This window comes from Onychostruthus taczanowskii, unplaced genomic scaffold, assembly GCF_017590055.1.
Source record: "Onychostruthus taczanowskii isolate IOZ18803 unplaced genomic scaffold, ASM1759005v1 scaffold39, whole genome shotgun sequence".
Classification (NCBI taxonomy): Eukaryota; Metazoa; Chordata; class Aves; order Passeriformes; family Passeridae; genus Onychostruthus; species Onychostruthus taczanowskii.
In genome coordinates, this window is record NW_024501348.1 from 6,264,623 (window position 1) to 6,290,073 (window position 25,451).

The 25,451-nt window shown below is 37.4% G+C and overlaps 1 protein-coding gene across 4 annotated transcripts in view; it reads left to right on the forward strand.

The window, feature by feature from the left end:
* The window catches only part of IBTK (inhibitor of Bruton tyrosine kinase), a 53,379-nt gene extending 28,201 nt beyond the window's left edge, over nt 1-25,178 (forward strand). For 2 of the 4 annotated variants that reach the window (XM_041412318.1, XM_041412319.1), the window contains exons 16-29: nt 586-679; nt 1,062-1,163; nt 1,885-2,002; nt 3,626-3,686; nt 4,331-4,458; nt 5,889-6,001; nt 6,636-6,784; nt 6,973-7,136; nt 8,277-8,369; nt 9,517-9,672; nt 14,559-14,711; nt 21,134-21,202; nt 21,312-21,444; nt 23,795-25,178. In XM_041412318.1, coding sequence (XP_041268252.1) covers nt 586-679; nt 1,062-1,163; nt 1,885-2,002; nt 3,626-3,686; nt 4,331-4,458; nt 5,889-6,001; nt 6,636-6,784; nt 6,973-7,136; nt 8,277-8,369; nt 9,517-9,672; nt 14,559-14,711; nt 21,134-21,202; nt 21,312-21,444; nt 23,795-23,920 — 1,659 coding nt within the window. In that variant the 3' untranslated portion in view covers nt 23,921-25,178. The remainder of the gene's footprint in view (nt 1-585; nt 680-1,061; nt 1,164-1,884; nt 2,003-3,625; nt 3,687-4,330; nt 4,459-5,888; nt 6,002-6,635; nt 6,785-6,972; nt 7,137-8,276; nt 8,370-9,516; nt 9,673-14,558; nt 14,712-21,133; nt 21,203-21,311; nt 21,445-23,794) is intronic. The other 2 variants (XM_041412320.1, XM_041412322.1) reach the window with 2 other exon arrangements.
* The last annotated feature ends 273 nt before the right edge of the window (nt 25,179-25,451 follow it).

Here is a 25,451-nt window from a genome sequence, read left to right on the forward strand (position 1 = left end):
GTTGTTAAGCAGTGATGTTGCATAAACACAAATGGTGACAGTTGCATGGTTTAGTGGCGAGTGTTTGCTCTTATGAAAGCTTTTCCTTAATGCTTAGGATGGTTCTTCAAATGGAGGGCTTGATGAGGATCTTGTTTTCAGAGGCATTAACAGTAGTGACTACTTGATTATTATTGTTATTTGGGAACTCGTGATTTCATTAGCTCTTTCGACCTTGAAAAGAAAGCAGTTCAGTACTTGCACAGAGGGTTCCCCTAGTTCTACTTGTAGGCAATTGTTGATAAAGTAATATAGTCAAGGAAGATTGTTAGATAGATGATCAAAGTGATCAAACATGAAACTGTTTCATGGGTATTTTTTCAGAAGTTTGAACAGATTTTAATTGCTTTGCTACAATCAATTCTTGATTGAGAAACTTGGACCGATTTTGTACAATGCTTAAGTAATTAACTTTGAAAATATGACCTTCTGAGTTATTGTCTTAATATAGGTACTGTCTTAATTTTGTATTTTATTCCAAGCAGTCAGCCTCCCTTACTTTTTCTATTTCTTCTTTTTTTTTCTTTAAATACTTCTGCCTTTTAGGCTACCTGTTCAGCTCTGGAAATGCCCATCCATTCTGACATACTACAGATAATTGTGGATTACTTGTATACAGATGAAGCTCTTGCCATAAAAGGTACCATTAATATATTTTCAACTGTAGCTCCTGCAATTTTTGTATTTTTAAAATAGAAATTCAAAACTTAATATGCTTGTGTTGGAGTTACATTTAAAAAAATTAAAATTCTTGACTCTTTCTTTGGAGTTTGAGGGGGTAGCAGTACCCCAGGCCTTGTTGTACCTTTTCTTTAGTTTGTCAGACTGCAGTTTTCCTTTTCCCTCCTTCTGTTGCTTCAAAAAGTGGACTGTTGGTGCTCTTCTAAGCTTTTTCTTGTGCTGTGAAAATACCATCAAAATTTGCAAAGCCATTATATTTGTACTTTGGTAAACTCTCATTGAAGCTGCCTGTTTTTGTTTTTTATTTGCCCCCAGTGTTTACATGATGCTTTGTTTTCCAGATTCTCAAAATGTGGAATTCATATGTAACGTTCTTGTGGTAGCAGACCAGCTTCTTATATCCAGACTCAAAGAAATCTGTGAAGTAGCCATTGCAGAAAGATGTGAGTCCTTCCACATGTATTGTAAAGTTTTACAGAACAAAAAATGCTATTTTTAGATGTTCTTGCCTTTTGCAACACAGAATTTGTGTATCTTCCTTTCAGGTGATTATGTTTTGATGTTCATTGCATGTCTGCTAATAACTGCTTCTTTAGTCTGAGCAATATTCTAGGTTAGCATGATCTTCCATTACTTATGCTCATGCCCTTTAATAAAAAGGGGTTTAAAAAAAAAAGAAAAAAAGCCTAACCGAAATGAAATCTTCATTTCATTGAATTGAAATTTCTTTTCTTTAAAATATGATAAAATCAATTCTGTTTCTATTTTTGTTGTTGTATTTAGTGTTCCCACTCTCCTCCTTCACTCTCATAGTTTGAAACATTTGAAAGTTTAACAGTTGTTTATGCTATTTATGAAACTTGCTATTTTTATCTTTCTTTTTCCTTTTTGTTTTGGACTGCTGGGTTTTAATATTTTGAAACTGATCTGTTTGTAGGCAGGGCTTTTTAGTTCTGTGAAGCAGCCATTGAATACAAGCTGCTACAAAGTTACATGGAACTTCCTATAGTTTACGGCCATTTGAGCATTAGCATTTTTTCTAGGAGAGTATAAGTATAAGATACAATTCAATAACTAGATCATGCTGCAGATTAAGTCTTAAAATGGCTTGCTTGATATTACAGCCAATTATCTAGTTTAGTTTGTTGTGCTTTGTTTCTGCAGTGACCTTAAAGAATGCTGCTGAGCTGTTGGAGTTTTCAGCAATGTATAATGCTGAACAGCTAAAATTGTCCTGCTTGCAGTTCATAGGACTCAATATGGCAGCTTTGCTTGAAGCAAGGTAAGCTGGAGTGCAAATGTATTCATGTATTAGTTGTAGAATTTAAATATCCCTAAAAGGTAAAAGGATTGGAATAACTAATATAGACAGTTTAATGCTAAAATGCAGCTGAATAGGCTCATTTTTGTCAGGGAGAGAGAAGCTAGTTAAATATCTGTACATACTGTACCAGTTCTATAGTACAAAACCATATGTTACAGTCTGGCATGAAGAGCCTCTCTGGAAGTCAATGGGCTTTAACATTAAGTCTAGTCTTTTTTGGGGTTTTAAAAGCATTTTGGAAGATGCATAAAACTGCTGTGGGTCTTTTCATTTGGAGGGGTTTTTTTTGGGGGGAGATGGAGATTATTGTGTTTTTTTTTTTTTTTTCTTTTAGGATTTGTTTGTTTGGATGTTTTTTTTAAAACATGATTGTTAACAATACATGTTTGATTTGTTTTAAGTGGATGTATTAATAGCTGCTTTATTTTCCAAAGAGGTTGGGCCTGCCCTCTGGTAGTCTTTTTGCTTTAATGTCTGTAGTGAGAGCTGAACAAATTAATTTATTATCCTTGCTTTCCACAGTGGTTCTAAAGTTCTGAGAAGCTGAAGGTGTGCTCTGGCCTTCCTTCTCTTGATGCTTTTGGACAGGCCGTCAAGTTGTTTCCTAAGTACATATCATCTTCTCAGAGCAAACCTTATCAGTACTGATTGAAGTTCTTTTCTTGCAAAACCTTAAGAAAAACACCAAAAAAACCCAGCCAAAAAAAAAAAAATCTCAGTTGTGAGTTCTCGCTGTCCTTTTTGTCAGACTTCTTTTCACTTACAGAAGTTCTTAGAGATCTGAAACAGTTCAGAATGCCAGCAGTTCATTGCCACACAGTGGCTTCCCTTGCATGCCAGATAGAGAAGTTAATTCGTATTACCAATTTCCCTCTTCACCTCACTATAAAATATGAACATTCTAACCTTTGATTTTGGAGAGAGGAGTAAAAATCTAGTAATGTTGCCTTAAATATTATTTGAATTCAGACTTGTTTCCTCTTAAGCCTACATGCAATATTCTTACTACAATTAAGAGTCTATCTACATTTTAGTGAAAATCTGAAAATGTTAGTATTGGGTAGAAAGACTTTTAATTTGAGAAATGTGAAACAGAGCTAAGTCCTGACAGCTTTTTGCAAGAACTACTCACATGGACAAGACAGTTCTGTTGAGTCAAGTTTGTTGCTGTAGTATTGTTTATTGGCATAAATGTCTATGTTGTATGTTGTGTTTGAGTTTTATGGAGAGTTTACATAGATTTGGAGTATTTAGAAACATGTCAGGATGACAGTATGCAGAAATAGGTAAGGCAATGACCTCTTCTTGTTAGCTTAACTATATAGGTCTGTTTTGGCTGTGACCTTAGGTAAAGGTACGTGCGAAGGTGGTGTATTTAATCCTGCCCTACAACAAAGGTATTGATTAGCTTTTATTTTGTGTTCAGTGTCTTCCTTTAGACTCTGACCACCATGAATAGGTGATAATACCTGTAGGTGAGATTCATCCAAAGTGTTCATTTGAATTTTTCATTAATGTGATATTTTTATAAATTGCTAAGATTAACTTGGTATTTAAGGATAAAGATAATTTTTTTTTTAGGACTCTGGATGTCTTAAGTGATGAAGTTGTGAAGGATCTTTCTGTTTATTACAGGAAAATGGTAAGTTGTACAACTTGAGTGTAAGCTGATTAGGTGTAAAATGAGAATAGATAAAGTTGTCTACTGCTATTATCACTCTCAAGGAGTTAATACTTCATTGTTCACTAGCTACTGCTGCAACAGTGTCTTTTAAATTAATTAGTTTTACACTTTAAACATATTAATGTTCTGTAATTAACAATTGTTGCATGGAACAGTTTAAGCAAAACCTATGGAAAAGAGCATCCATTACTTAGAAAAAAGGAGAAGAAAGCTGAAAAGTTCAGGGTGATCATATAGATGTTAACATCACTAAGAAGAATAATGTGAAAATTGAACTGTAATACAATGGTGAAAGCCAAGACCCATTATAATCCAGTATTCACTTACTGTAAAAGATAAGTGTTTGCAAAATCTTTAAGTTTTTTTTGTTTTTTTTTTTGCCATAAGTTAGCAATAGATGAAACATAGACATTTTGAGTCTGTCACTTAAGATACTTCTCCAATTTTGCTTAAAGATATAATTTAAGTTTATAAGCTTGTTAAGTAATTAATTACCTGATCTGTGAACGTGTTTTAAAAGAGAATTGGTTTTGGCCCTCTTACATAAATTTGCTAGCATACAACTTCAGTGAAACTTAAAGTAAGGACTTTTACAACTGCAGATTCCAGCTATGGTCAGGAGAGTAATTACTCCATATCCAGATGGACCTGACATAAGTTCTTTTGAGCCTGAAGATGGAGAGAACTTCGTAATTTTAAGGGAAGAAATGAATACAGAACAAAATTCTCAGTAAGTGTTTGTTTTTCATCAATATTTTTCACCAGATGAACTGTGTGTGGTATTAATTTGCATTGGTGCCTGACTACGTTTAAGTTCAGAATTGAAAGATTAAGAAATGAGATTTCAAAGACCATTCTCAGTTTCCTTAAGTCTTTGAAAATGTTGCAAAACTACATCAGAGCACTTTCAGTTTATAAATAGCATATGAGTAAAGGTTGCAAAATGAGCATTCACAGTGATGTTTGGGGGTTGTGCATGTGATGAGAGTATCTGTATATGTGTGAGACCAACTGTGTAGTTCATTGTATTTCACTGCATTAGGAGAGATCAAAAGAGAAAAAACAGACTTGAATGTACTATAGATCTGCTTGAAAAATTGTGATAATCTAAATCTGTCAATATTAACAGACTTGTCAAGTGAAATACAGAGCTTTGTAGTATGGTAGGATGGCTTGGTAACAGGCTTCCAAATAGTGGGATAAAATGTCAGCCTGCAGAAGAAAACTCACCTGCAGTATTGTGTACTGTTCTGAGCGCTTGTGTTGGAAAAGTTGCACTAAATAAACTAGTGTAGGTCAGAACTAGTAGATCAAGGAAACTGGAAGGCTATTTTGTATTCAACATCAAGCCTTTCAGTGTTTTTCAAGGCTGGGTGGTAGCATCTAGAGAATTGCATAGTCCAAGGATTAAAAAACAGACACCCCAAGTACTGTCAGGTAGTGCTGCAGCAGTGATTAAGTAGTTATATAGTTACTTAACAAAAAGCTGCTTAAAGAAGCCTTGAAATAGTGCACTATAGCTGCATTTCATGTAATCATGAATATCTAGTAGTTTTGTTAAAATGAAAGATGTCTTTTATTTGATTTCACTCTTCCTAATAGCATAAAGAGGAACACATGACATTTAGGTTACATCACCCTGTATCTGCTTTATTGTAAAATTAGTGTTATCGCAATGGCAGTGTTTATAATGGGGAGAAATTACACCTACTGTGGCATTTATTGAGCTTCAGTAATTTAGGAGAAAGCAAGAGAGACAAAAGTGGAGAGTTGTCTGTAGTTTGCTTTACGTCAGTTGCTGTGATTTGTAGCAGGTCTAATCTGACCTAGGTGGCAGTGCCAGCCTGTGCAGCAGCTGCATTTTCCACTCTCTCAGCAGAAGTCTGTGTGGAGTATAGTAGTCCAGAGGCTAGATCTAGACTGGAAAGAGTTTTTTTCTTTTCCTCCTGGCTTGTTCTTTTCCCCCAAAATGATTTATGAAATGATTGTGCCAGTACATAAGCAGAGCAGGAGCAGGCAGCTAGTGCCAGGTGCTGAGATCAGGTACTACTGCTTGAAGGGCAGCTGCTGCTGCTGACTGAGAAAAGTGACATGGGTAGTTCTGAAGCTCAGTTTCTTTGGCTTTAATGCATTCTGTGGTTTTGGTTTTTTTCCTATTAGGGAAGCCCTTTTCAAAAAAGCAAAAACTAAGGCAAAAAAGAAGCCAAGAAAACGGTCTGACAGCTCTGGAGGATACAATCTATCAGATATTATTCAGAGTCCAGCCTCTACAGGTCAGTAGAAAAGACATTCCTATCAGGTATAAAAACAGAACATAAAGTGTAATATGCAATGCAATTTCTGTATTTCAAGAAGGAAATCTTAGATTATTTCTTTCTTAGTGAACACTATAATTGAATTTAAATAGTGAATTCTTAAGATTAACGGTTTTTTGAAAGGGTGTTTGTCATTGTGCCCAAAGTTCAGATAAAAACATGTATTTCATCAAATGAAGATAATGCACATTTTCTCACGTGGAACATTTCTGTTAATGTGTTGTGTTTGGGGGGGTTTTTTTTTTTTTTTTTTTTTTTTTTGTTTGTTTTTCTTTTTGTTTTTTTTTGTTTTCTGAAACATAAAGAGTAAATTATCCACTTTTTATTGAGAAGATGGTAGAAGAATTTAAAAGAAATTGTTATTTGTATATTGTGAGACAGAAGAAGAAAACTGGGAGTAATGTTATTCTGAAAAAAATATTTAGGATAGCAGAAAATTTGCTTATACTTACCACTGGCTAGAATTCTGGACTAGGTAAACTTCTGATTGCTTTATAGTCATCATATGGTGTGAATAATTTTTGTGTTTGTTAAGCATTGTTTAGTCTAGTTCTCATGATTTAATAGTTCTACTATCTTTTCTTATTTCTAGGTTCAGTAAAACTGGATAAAGCTAACTCAGTAGACTCCCTTCCAGAACTCTTAACATCTGACTCTGAGGGCAGTTACGCAGGAGTGGGTAGTCCCAGAGACTTGCAGTCCCCTGACTTCACAAAAGGATTTCATCCAGAGAGGACTGAGGTTCGATTTTTTTTTTTTGTTTGTGTTTATCTAGTCCATCAAAAGCAGAGTTTGTATTTTATTCTTTCTGTGAAGTTGTTGTACTTACGGTGAAGTAGACAACTTTGGGGAGTTGTTGTTTATTTGATTAAGAAAATAAAATTTAGTGCTTGTAGTGTTTATTCAACAATTTTCTACCTGATCTTTAGATGAAGGACAAAGTATGCAGTCAGGGTATGAAACCCTCTCACCCTAACAAGGAGATGAAGTCATACAAGGGAGCATCAGCAGTGACGCAGTCTGTTCCACAGTCCATTCCCAGTGCCAGACACAACTGTGCAAGCTCTCCCAATTGGGTAGCAACCAGTTTCAGGTGCAGTAATACTTACAGTCACTGGTTTACACTTGGTAGTGAAGGCTAATAATGTTCTAGTCAGGCTAAAAAGCTATCTGCTCTTCAAAATGATCATACATTACTTGACATGTGAACTCAAGATCTTAATTTAATAAAAGGAGAACATTTTGTAATTATTCATTGAGAAAAGCAATGCTGTATACATTATTCTTATTTTTTTAATTGCTTCCATCTGTACTTCTACCTGTTTTTCTAACACCCATTTGGTTAATACTGTGTAAAATACTGAGGAGTTTTTTGTAGAATCATATCGTGTTTGAAGCCTTTAGAAACTCCACTGTACTTTGAGATTTTTTAGGCCTTTAGACTTAAATGGGCTGTAAAAATCAACACCACAGTTTTAACTGGTACAATAATAAAAAATTGAGTATTGTTTTTATTTCTATGGAGAGATGGAGGAAGTGCTTCTTATGTTTTATTCCAAAGCTTGTCCTTGAATTGAGTTGTAATGCAGCTTACTTTACAGATGTAAAGTAAGATTTAAGCAAACACATTTTAATTTATAGTTTTTTGTAAAGCTTGAGAATGTATAGATTTAATTCGTGTTTATTTCTGTGGAAGTTTAAAATTAGTTTGTGTATGAAAAAGAGACTGATACCTGAGGTTACTGATGTTTGTGTAGCCCTCTGAGTGCAAAACCTGTTTTATCATGTGAAATAATTTGAATCCTGCACTTCAAAGAGAGATCTAATTCAATCTTCAGAGCTGCAAGCAGTGCCTCTCTATAACTTAGCATGAGCATTTGACTACTAAATAAGTATCCTTATTTAGGCATCTAATTTTTTTAAGTAATCATAGTTTTTGCATCTGATTTTTTAGGGTTCTAATTTTTTTAAAGTAATCACAGTTCACATCTTTTTGTTTTGTACTATTATGAATCTTGAAAGTATTTTTATAGTGTGCTTTTAAATATGTATATATTTATAAAAGTTTTGTCAGAAACATTTTATTTGAGGTTTGCCATAATTGAGGAAACAGACATAAATTATACAACCAGTTACCAATCCTATGTATGATTTAGAGGATTTCAGTGAAGGAAACTGTGGAGTGTAAGTAAAAATCAGTGCCTTGTAAGGTAACTTTTTATTTTTCATTTAGCCCTGCCAGCCCTCCTGCTATGGATCTCAGAACCATCATGGAAATTGAAGAAAGTATGCAGAAATGTGGAACCATGCCAAAGGCAAATTCAAGGTTGGTAAAAAACCAAAATCTATAAAAAAGTGTGATAGGCCTAGGTTGTTATGAATTTACTTAGTGGTTTAGGCCATTCAGTTTAAAAAAAGCAGGAGAAAAGTTGTCCTATTTGGTTTTGAACAGCTTTGTTTACTTCATTATGTTGTTTTTCTTTGAGCATACAAAATGTATCCCTTTATTTTACTCTAGTCTTTACTCAACTACTGCAAAAGAGCAAGTGAGCTAGTATCTTAAATAAGTGGCCTGTCCTGCTGAGCCTTTCTGTTTCTGACCTAAAAGAATTAATTCTTCTCCCTAGAACTTTGGAAATTATTTGTGCACAAGTACTGGATTTGACAAGTTCATTTCTTTACTTGCATTCTCTGGCCTCTCCCAGAAACCATGTCTGGAAGTTAACAATTCTTCAGACGGAAGCAAGTGTGGTTCCTTCTTGTAAAAGCATCCCAAAAGACACAGGGAAATAAATGTGCTTTTTTACAAGGCAGTGTGTTAAAGCTAGTGTTGTTTAAGTGGCAACATATGGAAGAGAAGACAAGAGGAAGTGACTCTCATGACCTTTCAGGTGTGGCTTTCTTATAAAGAAGAGTTAGGACAGTACTCGTGGAACCTGATAAAGGCTAGCTTGATAGATAGATTCAGAAACTGCAAACAAAACAGCCAAGACTGAAGAATCCAAATAGCTTAGAAAAGAAAATTTTTACAGATAGAGAAAATGGCTCTATGCTGTTGTATACATTTTTTTAATATATAAATATTTTTGGTTTAAGGGAGCTAAGCTTGACAGTCTCTAAAAAAATCACAAGATTAGAATAGTCTTCATCTGGTGGTAGTCCTCTTTTGGTGACTTGTTTCCTACTCTGCGTGTTTTCATTTATGGACATCTATGTGAAGAATATTTCTATGATGTTTTCTTTCTGTCACTCTTGATATTAATTGATCCTTTTTTTTTTTTTTTTTTTTTTTTTTTTTTTTTTTGCTTCTCAGCCATCTGAGCCCTTGTTACCCTCTTGCCTTTTGGCTCTCTAAGCAAAGTATTTTTGTTTAGGAAATAAGTTACTTCTCAGTTTAATTTGCAGGTTTAAAGGTGAGTCATCTCAAAGGACATGGATCTTACAACTTCTTTCTTTGCAATGTCCATTCACAGCAGAATGGTGTCTCATGGAATCAAGCTTTCTCAGAAGCAAAGGAAAATGATTGCCCTGGCAGCAAAAGATAATGGATCAGCTAGCAGCCCAGAGCCTACCACTCTAGTAACTGCACCACCTCCACCCACAAAAGTTGCAAAACTAGGGAATGTGTGGTATGTTATAAATCAAATATCAATTCTTTTTCTTTGGAGAGTTTTTACTTCGAATAGGCAGACTGAACTATTTGTATCTACATTTGGAAGTAGTCTAGAAATTCAAAGGGGGTAGGGAAATGTGGTGGTTGCAGTTTAACAGTTCTTTGAAATTTTGCTGAGTGAGAAGACTGCATCCCATCTGGTCCTTTCCTGTGTACGATGTTGTATTTGCAGATGGTGTTCAAGTAAATCATAGAAGAAGGAGAACTAGCTCTGAAACTTAATTAGGAAGAGGTTATTGCAAACCATTATGAATGTTGTTTTTTCTCTGTCAAAACCAAAGGAAAATGCTAGCCCTTCCTGGGGGAAGGTCTGGAATAACTTTGAACTGGAGCAAAATTGACCTAAATTAGGGATAACAAAGCTAGGTGTCTCAGAGCTGGAGGGAGCATTGGATGCTCCTAGAAGTTTTTGTGGTGGAAGGATGCATAGAGGTTTAAAATTACGTTGAATGCTGATCACATACAATTTAAGGGTTTGGGTTAATATCATAGTATCAAATGCAAAAATCGTTTATTATCTATTCAGTGAATTAGGTTTATAACAAATGTAATGAAGTGCTAGCCCAAGTCATACTTTGTTCTTCACTTTTACTGTTGGTATTGGATAAAAGCATAAACAAAACATGTAGAAGTTTCAGCTATGTAAATTTAATGGGTTTGATTATCAGAGGATTAATACCTATTTGCATGCTCTAAGCATGAAGTAAATGTTCATTTAATGTTCATTTAAGTAAATGTGGCCTTTTCTCCAGTTTTCCCTGTTCAAGAAGGTCTAGACTTTTATTGCAGATTACATTTGTACCGTTACCCTGGAAGAATTGTCAGTCTTCTCTCTCTGTAGCTTACTTGGTTGTACCTCAGTGGGAGCAAAGGTTTCAGCATACTCATCACAGTCACTCTTAAGCTTTCTGTCTTTTCAATTGATTTTCATCCATGTACAGCTAATACTAAAATTTAGGGGCTCATTTACTCCCCCCATCCCTTAAATTGGTTCTGATATAATATTGGGCAAAGCCCACAATTTTATTTTTAAGAGGAAAGACAATGAGTTGGTTTGCATTTCAGGATTCAGACTCTTCCTGATCTCTGAACAATAATTGAGACCTTAACAAGGTTTGCATGATTCATCTTCTGAAGTCTAGTGAGTGGATGAATTTGTGTCCTTAAAACTGGTCCTCTCAAGTGCTTTGAAGAACATGCTACCTGCTTTACGCAGGTGATTTTGCAGGTCAAGCAGCAGGTTAATTATTTGCCTTAGCTAATGGGGGTGTCGCAGGGCTGTTACAGCTCTGAGGCTTAAAATTTGCTAGGATAAACTGATGGTTGAATCACATGTTGATGAGCACAGTAAACACTGAGTCATTCTATCCTATTATATTAAAAAAGTGATACTCTATCTACTATTTTTAATCTCACCACTAATGTTGTAATTATTCATAAAGGCAATTCCATATCAGAATTCTAAAAAATAAAGACAAAATTGTTTATAGAAATACAATGAAGGTGAAGGAGACTCTCCATCCTTTTATCAGGTGCCGTGGCAAAGTATGAAGTAAATCCTGAGGCACCTGATGTCTTCTTTGCCTCGGTCTTTAATAGTAAGATGAGTCATTCTCCAAGTACCCAGACCCATGGGCTGGAGTGAATCCCCTATAATCCAAAGGGAATTATGTGCTATATGATGTGCTACACCTCTTAGACACACACAGCTCCATGAGGCTGGATGGGATCAACCCAAGGGTACTAAGGGAGCTGGTGAAAGTGACCACTGAGCCACTCTAAATCACTTGCCAGCAGCCCTGGCCAAATAGAGAGGGCCCTGATGTTTGGAGGTGAGCCAAAATGACACCCATCTAAAGAAGGATTGGAAGGAGAGTGTGGGGAACTATGGGCCTGTCAGCCTGACCTCAGCTCCAGGGAGGCTGACGGGGCAGATCATCCTTAGTGCGTTAACATGGCATATGCAGGACAACCAGATGGTCAGGTCTAGCCAGCATAGATTTAAGAAAGGCAGGTTCTGCCTGAGCAGTTTGACTTATTCATACTATTCATCTCCTCTCTGATAGATAATTCTTTACCTATTGAGTGTTATTTAAACTGCAAACTGCCTATGAATTCTTCCTTGCTTTTAAAAAGCAAATAAAGACTGATTTTTGAATATCCCTCGATAAATGTCTCCAAAAAGTATATTGTGCTCTTAAGGTTCTGATTAAACCGTTTTTGGAAAGAGCTGGGCCTACTGTGTTACACAAACCATCTTAGATGGAAAGGCTAGGGTATATTTCAGGAGGATGGAATCCAGTCTAACACTCATGTGGTCACTGTGCGTGATTCCACAAGTTCCTCCTGCGTTCCTCTGGCTGCTGATCTGGAAAATGCCAGTAGCTCAAAAGTTCAAGCACAGAACCAGTGGGAGCTATATGAAGTGTTAAAATTAGGCCTTGCTGCTGGAAGAAAGCATTTATTGAATAAACTTCAAGCTGCTTTAGGCAAGTGATCAATTATTTGATTGCCCCTACTAGTTGTTCAAAGTATTTTTGTGTGTAAGGTAGAATGGTTGTTACTCATTTACTCTAATATTGTATTTGCAGAGTTAGTCTGTAAATTCACAGTGGACTATTAATCGACTGCATTTGGCAGTCGATTGAGCTTTCCACGCTTGCAGTATAGTGAAAGCCATAGAAGTTGTGTTCCAGTGAAATCAGATATTCAACTTGGATGTTGAATGCAGTGAAGCACACTTGCCAGAAGGGTGTGGGACCTTCTGGGTTTTTTTGGTTGACTGAAAGTCTGTCATACACTATATCCTATCTTTTCCACCAAGAGAAACCTCCAGTTTCACAGTTTTTTGGGAAACCGAACCTTTGTTTCTTCCTTTGAAGAAAACTGAAAATTAGAAGGGAAAAATAAAATGCTGCTCTAGTAATACTTTGAAAAAATGTCTAAAGTTAACTGCATGTTAACTTTATTAGTTCTCTAAACCTACTTTGGTCGAGGAAGTGGGAGTGTTGCTTACTTGTTTTGGGCCTTTTTTAAGCTCAAGAGAGTCTATGGCTTTTCAAGACCAGTGGCATGACGAAATTTGAAGTCTCTCTTGAGAACTAAAAATTGTGTATCCTGATGTCTAGGTTGTCAGTTTGTCTAGGTTGACAGTATTCCACCTTATACTTAACATCAGCTGTTTTGGAACTTCATGCTTTGATGGTTTGCGGTTACATCTTAGAGAAACATAGTCATATTCAAAATCTTTTAAGAAAAAAAAAGTATAAATTAGTTTTTCTAATTTTACAAATTACATAAAAATGTCAATACATCAGACAGGATAAGCTGAAATTTAGAGTTTTTACATGTTAGGAATATTTTGTACCACTTTTCAGACAAATCATTTTAAGCCACGAATAATTGTTTTGGTAGGTTCACAAACTGAGAATGACACAGTTGATTTTTTTGGGAGATGTTGTTTGTGTGTTGCATTTTTTTTGGCTCTCTGTTACAAGTGGATCTGATTGCAGTACAGAATTTTCATGGAAATGGGTAAATTAAATCAAAGTAGACTACTTCTAAATGTTGCTAGCAGAAACAGCTTCTGTGACAGCAGATCCCATGGACCATATGCCTACTCAGTCGAATAGGTTTGGGGGAGCTCTGGTCAAACACTTGCCTGAACTTCTGTGTGCCAGCTGGTGGTAGGAATACAGGATGTACAAAATGGCTCTGAGCCCCTGTAGCTGGAGGTTCTCATTCTGCTTTCTGTCTTCTGTGCTGCTTATCCAATATTTAAATAAAATAAAAGGATCCAAACTTAAGCCAGGATGGTTTAATATCACACATCATACATAGGTTTCAGGCTCTTTTGTTGTAACATTCCAGATACAATGTTACACTTCTAAAATTCCTTCATCCTTGTTACCTCAGATTGTGTCCCACCTACATGTAGCTTTAAAGTCTTTGACTTGAGATGCTGCTCTTCTTGTGGCAGTTGCACAAACAATTGGCATTGTATAAAAAGCTTGTTTTACTTCTGTAGACTTTATGAAGAATTAATTCCAAAGCCTTGATAGGTAAGAGAAGGACTCATGGTAACTGCCTTGAATTCTGTAAATAAAAAGGTTTTGAGTTTGGAAAGTGTTAATGATACTCAAGATGCTAAATTGCTATATTTTCTTACTGGTTTATTTTTGAAAGATAATGTGCAGGCTCTAATTCAGTAACTTGTGCTTGGACAAGTAAAGTAAAATTAAGGATATCAGTTTTATTGAACTTCACTGTGGATTAAGGGATTTATAGAGCCTCAAGCAGGTATGAGTAACTCATTCAGTATTTTGGGAAGAAAAGATCAGCTGTACTTGACTTTCATGGTGGTCAACTGCCTGTGTTAGACCAACAGTATCTGGAGCATTGTGATTTTTGAGAATACTTTTCAAGGACTAGGAGTGTTAGAAAAGGTACAGCTTGTCTAAGATAAGTCATCTATGAAAAAATAAATTGCTTTATAAGAGGATGAGGTGGGGGGAATAGGTGGAGGGGTGGGGTTTACTTTTTTTTTTAAATTTTATTTTAATGAAATTTCAAAACTTCTGTCTTCCTCTGTTTTCACAGATACTTATTTCCTGTTCTTTATCTATATGACCCAAAATGACTTATTTTAAGAGATGAGGTCTAGCAGGATAATGGTAGTAAACAAAACCTAAGTAACAGTGTATTTTTAGTAATAAATGTATTTTTATTTGTATATTTAAGTGGAAAGGCCTCTTTGCTATCTGAATCACAGAATAATATGGGATCTTGGAAAATGCAAGTACCAAGTGCATTTGTTTTGTTTCATTTTTGTTTCTAAAAAAGGTCATCTTCATTACATTCTGCTTTGCCAAAGTCATTCCGTGATCTTGTGATGGAAGAAGAAAAATGTATGAGTGTGAATAATTCACCTGGTACTGGTACTAAAAGATGTGGATATAAAGGAGCTGAGGATTCATCTGTTCAAAACACCATAAGGTAAGAATGCATTTTTTTCTGATTGGTCAACCATTGTACAAGAAGCATAATGACCTGCAAATTCTGCTGAAATAAGAATAAAATTGTCATTTAAAAAGAGCATTCTTTTGATGATTCTGTTAATAAGATTTTATGAATGAAATATTCTTAAGAATAGAAAGCTTAAAGACTTAACCAATTTAATGCCACTGATAATACTTTGTTTGAGTTTCAAAGTGTTTGTATCCATATAGAGGGATACATACATGTTTATATATATATATGTAAACTTCAATCTCCAAACAAAACAAATCTGAATTTGTTTGCATATGTATCTATGTATAAAGTGATAAACCAGTATTTTCTAACCTCTGCAGTAATTAGATACTCATGAGCATTCAGATATGGCATCCATGAAACATTTTGCTACGGAGTATTTCTATGTAAACACTAAGTGAATAAAACTATTCAAACACAGTTTTGGCATTTCCTAATCTGAGTTTTCTTGTAAGATGACTTTATTGTTTAAGTGCAGTTTTTAGTGGATTAAGCAGGCTTATGGAAACATTGATGCACTGGTTATGTCTGTGAATTATAATTACTGTGGGGCTACAGTTCTCAGGACAAAAATTAGGTACACGTGAATTATATCTCTAGTTATTAGACAATATTGCTCTTTGGTCAAAATGTTGTAGCCATGTATCCTCTTGCTACCCCCAACAGAATTGCTGTTCTGGGTTAAAATAACTGTGTAAGCTGAGGAAAGAATCTCATCCTTATTCTTGAAGGTCTGAACTGAAGGACTGAACTGCTCACCCACCTGCATCTCTCCTCCCTGTCATCAGTAACTTTGAATGTTACATGTTTCAAATATATTTACAAAACAGAGAGCCTGAAAATCTTACAGACTCTGCCACCTACTCTCTGGAGGTACTGCAGACCTGCTGACCCACAGTGGTAGGGAACCCAAGTGTGACAGCACAATTGGCTGGCTGGTGACTTCCCTAGCAAAGGCACAGCCCCAGTGTGCCAGAGGGAGGTGAGCACTGCAGGCTTTGTGGCAGAAACCTGGATGAGCCACAGTCAGTGAGCACAGACCGGTGCATTGGGATCAGGCAAGGATGATGTCAAACCTGCAAATCAAGTCAGGGTCAGGAACAGCAAAGCTGGGCTTGGCCATAGCTGCAGCATAGCTCAAGAAAGGCCTGAGGGACTGAGCTTAAATGCAGCTCTTGAGTAAAGAGGGGGAGCTTCTGTAATCCTTCACACAACTCTTCTTACAACACAACTTTAGAGCAATCTGACTCAAGTTTACACAGCTGTGCTGAGGGAGACGTTTGCAGGGCTGTTGGTGCACAAGGAGCTGTGTCATTATCTGGCTGGTTTTTTTATGAGCTCCTGTTCCTCCAATAACTGACTCCTCTGTGAGGAAAAGAAAGATCTGTTGGGCCTCACTTTTGGTTGTTCAACTTGTATAAAAACTGGTGTTTCCCTAGGACAGAAGTAGTACATTTTTCACTGCTATATAAAGAATAAAATGAGGATAGAAATGTAGGAACATTGTGTGTGGGATAGTGTCTGAGGAGAAAGGTAGGAGGCATTTGGAGTGTGTGTGATGCGGAGGCATTCCTCAGGAACAGAGTGATAAAACTGAAGTTACTGTGGTGAGTGGAGGTGTGGGGATATGAAACACAAATCTGCAGAACAGGTATTGTGCATTTTGTTGCTAGGACAAGAATAAAACTTTTCATCATATGGCTGATGCCAGGGGCTGGTAGTAAGAGAATTTGCACTAGATGCTATTATTAGCTTTACCACAACAGCTCTGTAATCTTCATGAAGTCATTTCTTTTCCTTTTGCATTGCCCTGTCTCATCTGCACAGTCTGCCCAGTCTACATGCTCTCAAAGTGGACTATTAGAGCTGAATCCCGGTCTAATATATTAAATGTCTGAAGATGATACATTAAGCTAGTGGAAGCCTAGTAGATGGCTAAATTGACTATCATCACTTCGAAAAGATGGCCCCTCCAAAGCGATTTCAGGTTGTTTTTGAATTGTGTCTGAAGATGCTTATTCTTTTCTAGTAGGTGTAAAGACCCTAGGTCACTGTTCCTCCATCTGAAACTTAGGAGTAGAGTTTCTAGTTTGAGGTAATTTTAGTTTTTGACTGTACAGTTTTGTCACAGTAGGCTCTGATTTTTTACCTGTGGCATTTAAGGGCTATTTCTGTGAAGATTAATTATCCACACCCTTACCCCTTCCTTTTTAAGGGGAGGAAATTACACAGGCGTAGAGCATAAGCAGTCCTCATCTTTTGATGTCAGACTTGGTGATGGGACACTGAAGGTACTTACATGACTTAACGTTCCTGCTTTGTCTTCCTCCTTTGGATAAACTGTGCACTAATTAAAGTGACAGGTTTCTCTTATATAGCTGGCTGAGGGTATTTTGGATGGTGATGTAAACATGCTTCTATTACTAACACTTTCCAGTTTTTGCAGTACAGATTTTTTTTTAGGTAAACCATGTTATGAATTGTGGTGATTTGAACTGCATTTAATCCAGAGGCAGATCATTCCGAGAGATGGGGCATGTGGATGTGGCTGTGTTGTTTCCAGGGGCACCTCTGCCTTGGGAGTTATGCTGTGCATGTGTAGCTCATAGTGCAAGCTAAAAGCATAGGCCTAACATGACTTAACTTAGTTGTGGCAGCCTGAGTTGTCTTCACGGCGTTACTCCAGGGAGCAGTGAAGCGTCTTAGTGGAAACAAGTATTTGCGCCTTTGTGTGGGAATGGCCTAGTTCTGTCGTGGCTAATAATGAGCTAATATGTAGCTCATGACTCAAATGGTATAGCAAAACCCAGGAGGGTTCTGCAGGAGACCAGCCTTTGTGTTCTTTTCCTGAGAGCAGTTATTAGATCAGGGGGGGCACCAAATCTGACCTGGCGTCTCAGGAACAAATACTCAAGAAACATTAGGGAGCTGAGGGCTGGGACTTTTTGGTGGCTGCACGAGAGTCATGGCAAGTTCAGCCAGCTGAGTTAATCAGTTTGGTTCAGTACTGATGATACTTGGCTGGTTTATTTCCATGCAGAACCATTTATGTGTCTGCATCAGTCTTAATTTCTAAGACTTCCAGATTTCCAAGTTCTATATTTTTGTGGCTCTTTTTTCATTTTTCTGTATATGCTAGCTTCACATTTCCTGTGTATTCCATTTCTAGTCATTTTGATGCCAGCTGAGGAATTAATTTAGCATGTTGAAATATCTGCAATTGATTTAATATCTGGACTGAGTGTCTCGTTAGCAAGAAACATAGATGTACGTATGTACCAACAGCTTTAAAATACCTGGACTTCTTCCTACGTTTAAAGCCCCATTGGCTTTAAATCAGGGGGATGATATAGGTATTTACTTACCTTTTAATTGATCAGTAGAGTATGCTGCGATGCTGGAGCTATTAATTCCAGTTTTGGGAAATTCCTGTTTGAGGTGATTTTTTTTTGGTTGTTATTTGGGCGTTTTGGCTTGTTTGTTTGTATAGAAGTCATCAGGTTTGTTAAGTGTAACAGTTCAGATGGGCTCATTTATAGCAATACTGTGAGTTCTTTGGATTGGGAATGGAAAGAAGAGTGTAGCTGTCAAATCAGGTACTGTGAAATGTGCTGGATGGTGAGTATTATTAAAGCAGGTGGAAAAAGAGATGAAATTGAGAGTTAATATCAGTATAAAAGCACAGAAAGCTGCCTTCATCTCTTCTTTGTCTTCCTTTTCTTTGGTTCTTTTCTGCTTTTCAGTGTTGTTATCTTTAAGTTCAGTAAAAGCCTTGAACACTTGCAGGGATGGGGCATCCACAGCTTCCCTGGGGGACCTGTTCCAGTGCTTCACCTTCAGAGTGAAGAACTTCATCCTAATATCTAAACTAGACCTGCACTCTTTCAGTTTGAAGCCTTGTCCTGACACTACATGTGTTTGTAAAACATCCCTCTCCACTTTCTTGCAGAGTCCCTTCATGTATTGGAAGGCAATAGTTAAGTCACTCTGAAGCCTTCTCTCTTCTAGGTAGAACAAACCCAATTCTCTCAGCTTTTCCTTGGATGGAGAGGTGCTCCATACCTCTAATCATCTTGGTGGTCTGCTCTGGACTTGCAGGAAGGTCCACATGGTTTTTGTGCTGAGGACCTCAGAGCTGGATACAGCTAAGAAATAGTGCCCTGCTTTGAAATCACAGAATAATTTTGGTTCTGTAGTTTAGCCTTCTACTAAAGTAAGTGAAACTAGGACATGTTACTCAGGACCTGGTCTGGTTGAGTTCTGACTGCTTCCAAGTGTGAAGATATCCCAGACTTTTTGGGCAACATGTTTCAGTAGATAATCATCTTTGTATAATATTTTTATTTTTCCTTTTATCTATCTGGGATTTACTATTCTGCCTCTTGTGTATGTTGCCTCTAATCTGTCATCGTGCACCTCTAAGAAGATTCTTGATTCATCTTTTCTCTGTCCTTCAGTTAAGTAGTTGACAGCAGAGAATCTCCCCTTTGCTGCCTCCCTTTAGGATTAACAAAACACATTTTCAAAATCCTGGTCTTGTTCCAACCTGACAGCATCCTTCTTGTATCGTGGAGCCCAAAATTGAGACTGATACTCTGTATGTAGATGAAGAAATGCAACATAAAGGGGAGGAATCACTTCCTCTGCCTGCCTTGCTATAGTATTGCTAGCACAGCCTGTGTCTGCTGCAGAGGCGCTTGCTGGTAACTTCTTCCACTTGTCAGCCAGGACTCTGCAGGTTCTGCTTTCTCTCTGCTGCTTTCTAGCCAGTCAGTCCTGGCCTCTACTGCCTTGTCTTCCAAATACAGGACTTTGCACTTGCCTGTGAAATTCATTGGTTCTCAGTTGCCCATTTTTCCAGCCTCTTGAGGGCTTCTGAAAGGCAGCCTGGCATGCAGAATGTGCACCATCCCCAACCGCTCCACAGCCAGCTGTGGCCTGCTGAGGGTCTGTTCTGTTCTACTGTGTTCTACCAAAGATGCTTAACAGGATTGGTTCCAGTATCAGTCCCTGAGGACCCCCACTAGTTGGTTTCCCCTTGGACTTTATACAGCTAATCCATTTCCAGACCATTTTCCACCCATCTCATAGTCCATTTACTCAGTTCATATTTTTCAGACTGAGTACAAAGATGCATGACCTGGCAATGTGCATTGTTTGTTTTGTGGGAAGAATTATGTTTTGTGACAAAAAGCTCAACACAATTAATTTAAATTCATTTTTGATGATGGATGTTGGATTTCAGATATTTTGAGATCTTGCCCTTACTACTTAGCAGTAGGAATCATGTTTTTTGTTATCCTTGGAATTGTGTTCTGGGGAAAATATTTCAGAGAGAGAACTTGGTAGTTACTGGAATTCTCTTAACTTTCTATAGATTTTTTTCTGTTTTATCCAAGAGCTTGTGGTCACTTACAAAGGATTACCAAAGTATTAAAGAAAATTGAGAGTGACTTATTGAAATAGCAACACCCTTAAGAGTAGTTTGCAGTGCCATAGAATAATTCAAAAAACGTTTTCCAGCATGTCACATTATGCTGTAACACTTTTTTAAGGTTCTGGAAATTGCAGAGCTATCCTGTCAAAGATAGGTATCAAGTAATGACAATAGGGTCCTTTCTTCCTACTGGTGTAAGATTTTTCTGACAAATATACTTGTCTCTTAGTGAATACAGTGTAACAAATGTGAAATTGTTTTTGTGGAGAGGTTAACATTTTGCAGTTGAATAAAATATCTTCCTGTTGGCAACTATACAAATATTTCCAGATTCATTTTTCTATTCTCTTAATTTTAGTTTTACGCTGTTCTTGTGAATGTGAGAGGTGGTTACAGAATATGTACTGAAAGTCCATAATTTCTGGGTTTGCACTCAGAGAATTTACTCTCGTAAGATTGTAGCACTGACTCTTTTGCATGAAACACTTTGAATTCAGGACAGTTCAGTTTTTTATCTTGAATTTTCATCTTTTTAACTTGAAATTTTTGTTCTTTCATATTAATTGTGAACTTTTATAGGTAGTGTTTTTATTGCATAACTCAGTTGGCCAATTTACATGTAAAAAAGCGAAAGAGCCTTTTTTTTTTTTTTTTTTAAAATAATCAGAAATGAAACTCCTTTTTTCAAATCCTCAAATGTTAGAAAATTCCAGAATTAATGCCCAGGATGAAATTCTGTTAGGGTCTGGTAGTTAGAAATGAGAATCAGTGTCTCTTTCAGTCTCAGTATCACACTTAAAAACAAATTCCACATTATATCTTAATGCCTTTCCTCTGTAAAAATCCTACACGTTTGTTGTAATTTCCTACTGCAATTTTGTATTTCACAATATGATGTAGGACAGTGCTCTGCCAATGTCTTTTTCTTTCCTTTCCTACCTCTCTCTAGGTGCAACACTAGAAGTAACCCAGGTCTGGAGGACCATGTTCTGGATTCTCCACAGCTGGAGAGTCATAAGTAAGTTTGGTAGTGGCTTAGGTTCTGGAACTTTTTTACTGTGTCTTGTGCTGACCTTGATGTTGCCTCATAATGTTGCTTGGTTTTTTGATTTTTTTTTTTTTTGCAGTCCTTGGTCAGCAGCATCACCAGCCAGCTCTCCTGTGATAGCACCTGTCATGTTCTCAGCTATTGTAGAGGAAGAACTCCAGCAAGAAGCTGCTCTTATTAGGAGCAGAGAAAAACCTTTGGCGTTGATCCAGGTAAAGGGCTAAGTTACTGCTGCTCTAAAGTAACATGAGGAGTTTCCAGTGGCTCTTTCAGAGATCAGTTATTAGTATTAATTATGTATTAGTACATGTCATTTACATAATAATATTAACTATAATTTAATAATAACTTCACACTGCTATTTGATAAGGGCTGTTAAAGTCAAAATGGATGAGTCTGTGATAAATGTATTTGCAGCATCAGAGAATGGTTGAGTTTGGAAATTGTCTAATCCAAACCCCTGCTCAGAGCAGGTTTAGAGCAGGTTTCTCAATACCAGGCAGCCTTTTTTTATCTGCAAGGATGAAGACTAATAGCCTCTCTAGAAAACCTGTTCCAGGGACCACTCTCACATGAGAAAAGATTTTTAAATGCAATTTTCTGTTTTCAATCTGTGCCCATTGCCTCTTCCATCTTTGGGTATCACTTAGAAGAGCGTGGGTCAGTTGTCTTTATTCTCTCCTAGCAGATATTTATACAATTTGATAAGATCACCCTAAGCCTTCTTTTATCCACGTTAAACAAGTTCAGTGTGCCTGGCATCTCCTCAGTGTCAGATGCACTGGGCTCTTAATCATTTTTATGCCATGTCACTGGACTGTTCATTATATCCATGTTTGTCTTGTACTGGGAGGTCAAGAAGTGGACCCAGGACTTCAAGTGTGTCTTACCAGTGCTGGGTAGAGAGAAAGTATCATCTCTCTCATTTTTCTGGCAGTGCTGCCCCTCTGCGGAGGAGCACAGGAGGCTGTCACTCTCCTTTGCAGTATAAATGCACTGCTGGCTAAAAGGCTAAATTGTCCACCAGGACCCCAGCTCCTTTTATGCTAGGCTGCTTTCCAACTTTTCAGCTCCCAGTGTGTACTGGTGTCTGGAGTTTTTCTTCCCAGGAGCTGGATTTTGTGTTTCCCTTTCTTGAACTTCATGAGATTCCTTGTAGCCCATTTCTTCAGCATTCTCTGGGTCTCTCTGGCAGTACAGCTCTCTGGTACATCAGCCACTCCTTCCCATTCTCTACTGCTTGCAACCTTGCTGAGGGTGCACCGTGTCTCTTTGTGTGGGTAGTTGATGATGTTAAACAGTACTGGCCCTAGTCTCAGTGTTGGTGTGGTGGACTTTGTGCCACTGGTCACAGCCCTTTGAGATCATCAGTTCTGCCACTTTTCAGTCTGTCTCACATATGAGGTCTGTTCTTAAGCTTATCCACTTAAACTCTTAGTTAAAATTTAAGCTATACCATTTTCCCAGGAATCACCTAGTGGTCATTCAGATCCTCTTGTCCTTCTTGAAGGTAGGAATGGCATTTGATTTCTTCTAGTCCTCAGGAATCAACCTTTCTTACAATAATTTTTCAAAGGTTTTTTTGAGAGTGGTCTTGCAGTTGTTTTGGCTGGCTCTGATCTCCTGGGCCTGGCTCTACTAGAGACATGATCTTTACACTTAAGACCAAGATGAAGGTCCCCCAGCCTTTTCCACGTCTTTTTCATTCAGTAGTGGATCCATGTTGGGGTTTTTTTTGCTGCTGTAGCCTGTTTTTCTGCCCTTTATATTCCTTGCCAGATTTCAGTACAGATGGATTTGACTTTCTTAGTTATTGTCCTGTGTGGTCACACAGTGTCTCTGTTTCCTTCTTTGTCACTTTTCTCTGCTTCCACATCTTGTATACTTCCTTTTTGTTTGGGTTTTGTCAGGAATTAACTGTTGTTCTTTTCAGCTGTGCAGTTCTCCTGCCATTTTTACTTGGCTAGGAAGCTCATTGGCATGGCCTTTTCTTGAGCTTGGCAGAGGTGATCTTTAAACCAGAAGTCCTGGACCTTTCTTCTTTCTGGGGCCAAATCCCATGAATTTTTCTAAGCAGATGTCTTCATAGACTTCTCTTCTGAAGTCCCAGATTGTTTCCTATTTCTCTTGTTCCCAGCTTTCAGGATCCTGAATTCCAGCATCTCATTGTCATTGCAGCCAAGACTGCCCTCAACCTTCACATCCCTGATCAGTCTTTTTTTTTTTTTTTTGGAGTATGAGATCCATCAGAATGTCTCCCTTGATCACCTCCTTCATCACCTGTGTTAAGAATTTTTCACCAATGGGGAGACGTCTTAGAGTGTTTGTGTCCAACTCTCTTGCCTTTCCAGCAGATCTCAAGGTACCTCAAATTTCCTAGGAGGAGCAGGATCTGAAAACATGAGGTTTCTTCCAGCTGTCTGAAGAATGTATCATCTACTACTCCCTCCTGATTAGGAGGTCTGATTCATTCATTCAGGACAAGTAAAGCCAGTTCACAACCATGCCTCTGGTGTAAATGCAGATCTGACACTGACCTACATGCTCTTTTTTTCCTTTCAGATTGAGGAGTGTGCTATTCAAGACTTATTAGTCCACTACGAAGCTTTTGACAACCCTGAAGAATTTGTGACCGTTGAAAGGGCTCCACAGGGACCTATGGCAGCACCTATGTGGAACAAGCACTAATTTGTACTCTTCACAGTCTTCTCTTCCACAGTTCTCACAGCTATGTGTGCACTTTTGAAATTGTAATTCTTCTTACAAGTAAAACAGGACTGGAAGAATAGGAATCGTGTAATTTTTAACATCAGCATTAAAACACTGCCCATAATCACTAGGTATTTGTTAGAGAGAATGGAATAATGTGTTCACTGTGTCCTTTACCCACAGTATCTATTGTATGTATGTTTTCACAGCATTTCTTTAATGACATCTAAAATTAGTAATGTTACGTGAGGCTGTAGATTGGGAATGTATTTGCTAATCTTAAGTTGTAAGGGTTTTTTGTTAAATTAACAGGTGAAAAACAAGTGTTTATTTTGTGATTTAACGTGGAATTGAATGTGCAGAATTAAACACCTTTAAAGTTTAGGGGTGTGTCCTTCAGACCTTTCTTGGAAATTGGGAATATTGGGAAAAAGTTTGTGCTTGAACTTGAACTGTAAAAGTACAGTTTGACAATGCAGTTTTTCTTAAGTTTTGTGTGCAAGTGCTGGTTCTCTGGTTGCTGTGGCCAGCACGTTCCCCTGTTGTGCCCCTGGCTGTGCCCGGCCATGGCCTGTGCTTGGCTCAGCTGTGCATGTTTGTCACTGCTGTGAGTGAGCCCCGCCTTGGAGCAGCCAGCTCTGTCTTGAAGTAAAGCACACAGCTCAAGAGAACCTGGTGCCACTGAATTAGCCCATCTATAGTCTTACTCTAGTAAATATGGGATGGTTTTAGAGCCACTGTGTTTGGGGATGATTCACTTGAAGTGCTGAGGAAATAAAAGATCAGTGTATATGTTGTTGAAGCTGTAGGGGCGAGTGCTTGGCTGGGAAATTTGCAAATACCTGAGCTGCAAAGATTATCATAGATGGCTTTCAATATTGTGTTCCAAAGTTCTCTGTGCCTGGTTGAAACAAATTTATAGATACAAAAAAAAAAAAAAAAAAAAGAAAAAAAAAGGTAGCCTTATCTGCAATATTTTGTCTAGTTTGTCTTGTTTGTATAGGTGTGTTTGAACTTGTGCTTCCTCAGTAATATCAGTACTCATGAACTCTGGAAAACTGGAATGGAGAGATCTACAGAAAATGAATGTAAAAAATTGATCACTGTGTGATAAAAGAATCTTGAAAAAAGTGATGTAGATATGTCTTAATGATTTCAGGTCAAGCTACACCAAAAAAAATTCCCCACAAAAACTGTAAAAAAACACAATAAACCATAAAATCTTGATTTATACAAAGTTAGTGTACTTTTATGTGCTGTCTATATATCATCATTTATTAAGGTAACTAGAGTAATTGATAAGTATTTCTTTTGTGTCTGAAACAAGAACTGCAGACATTTTGAAGCTACACAGGCCAGGAAAGATGTAGGTTTTAGTTCTGTTTTGAATTCTACTGGTAATTCTTTCACTAAACTGATGGTAATACTTGCATTAAGGGCTTTACTTGATGCACTAAAGGGTCTTAGGGCCTGCTGAAACTATCCTCTAGTTTAAAAGAAAGCTTATGTA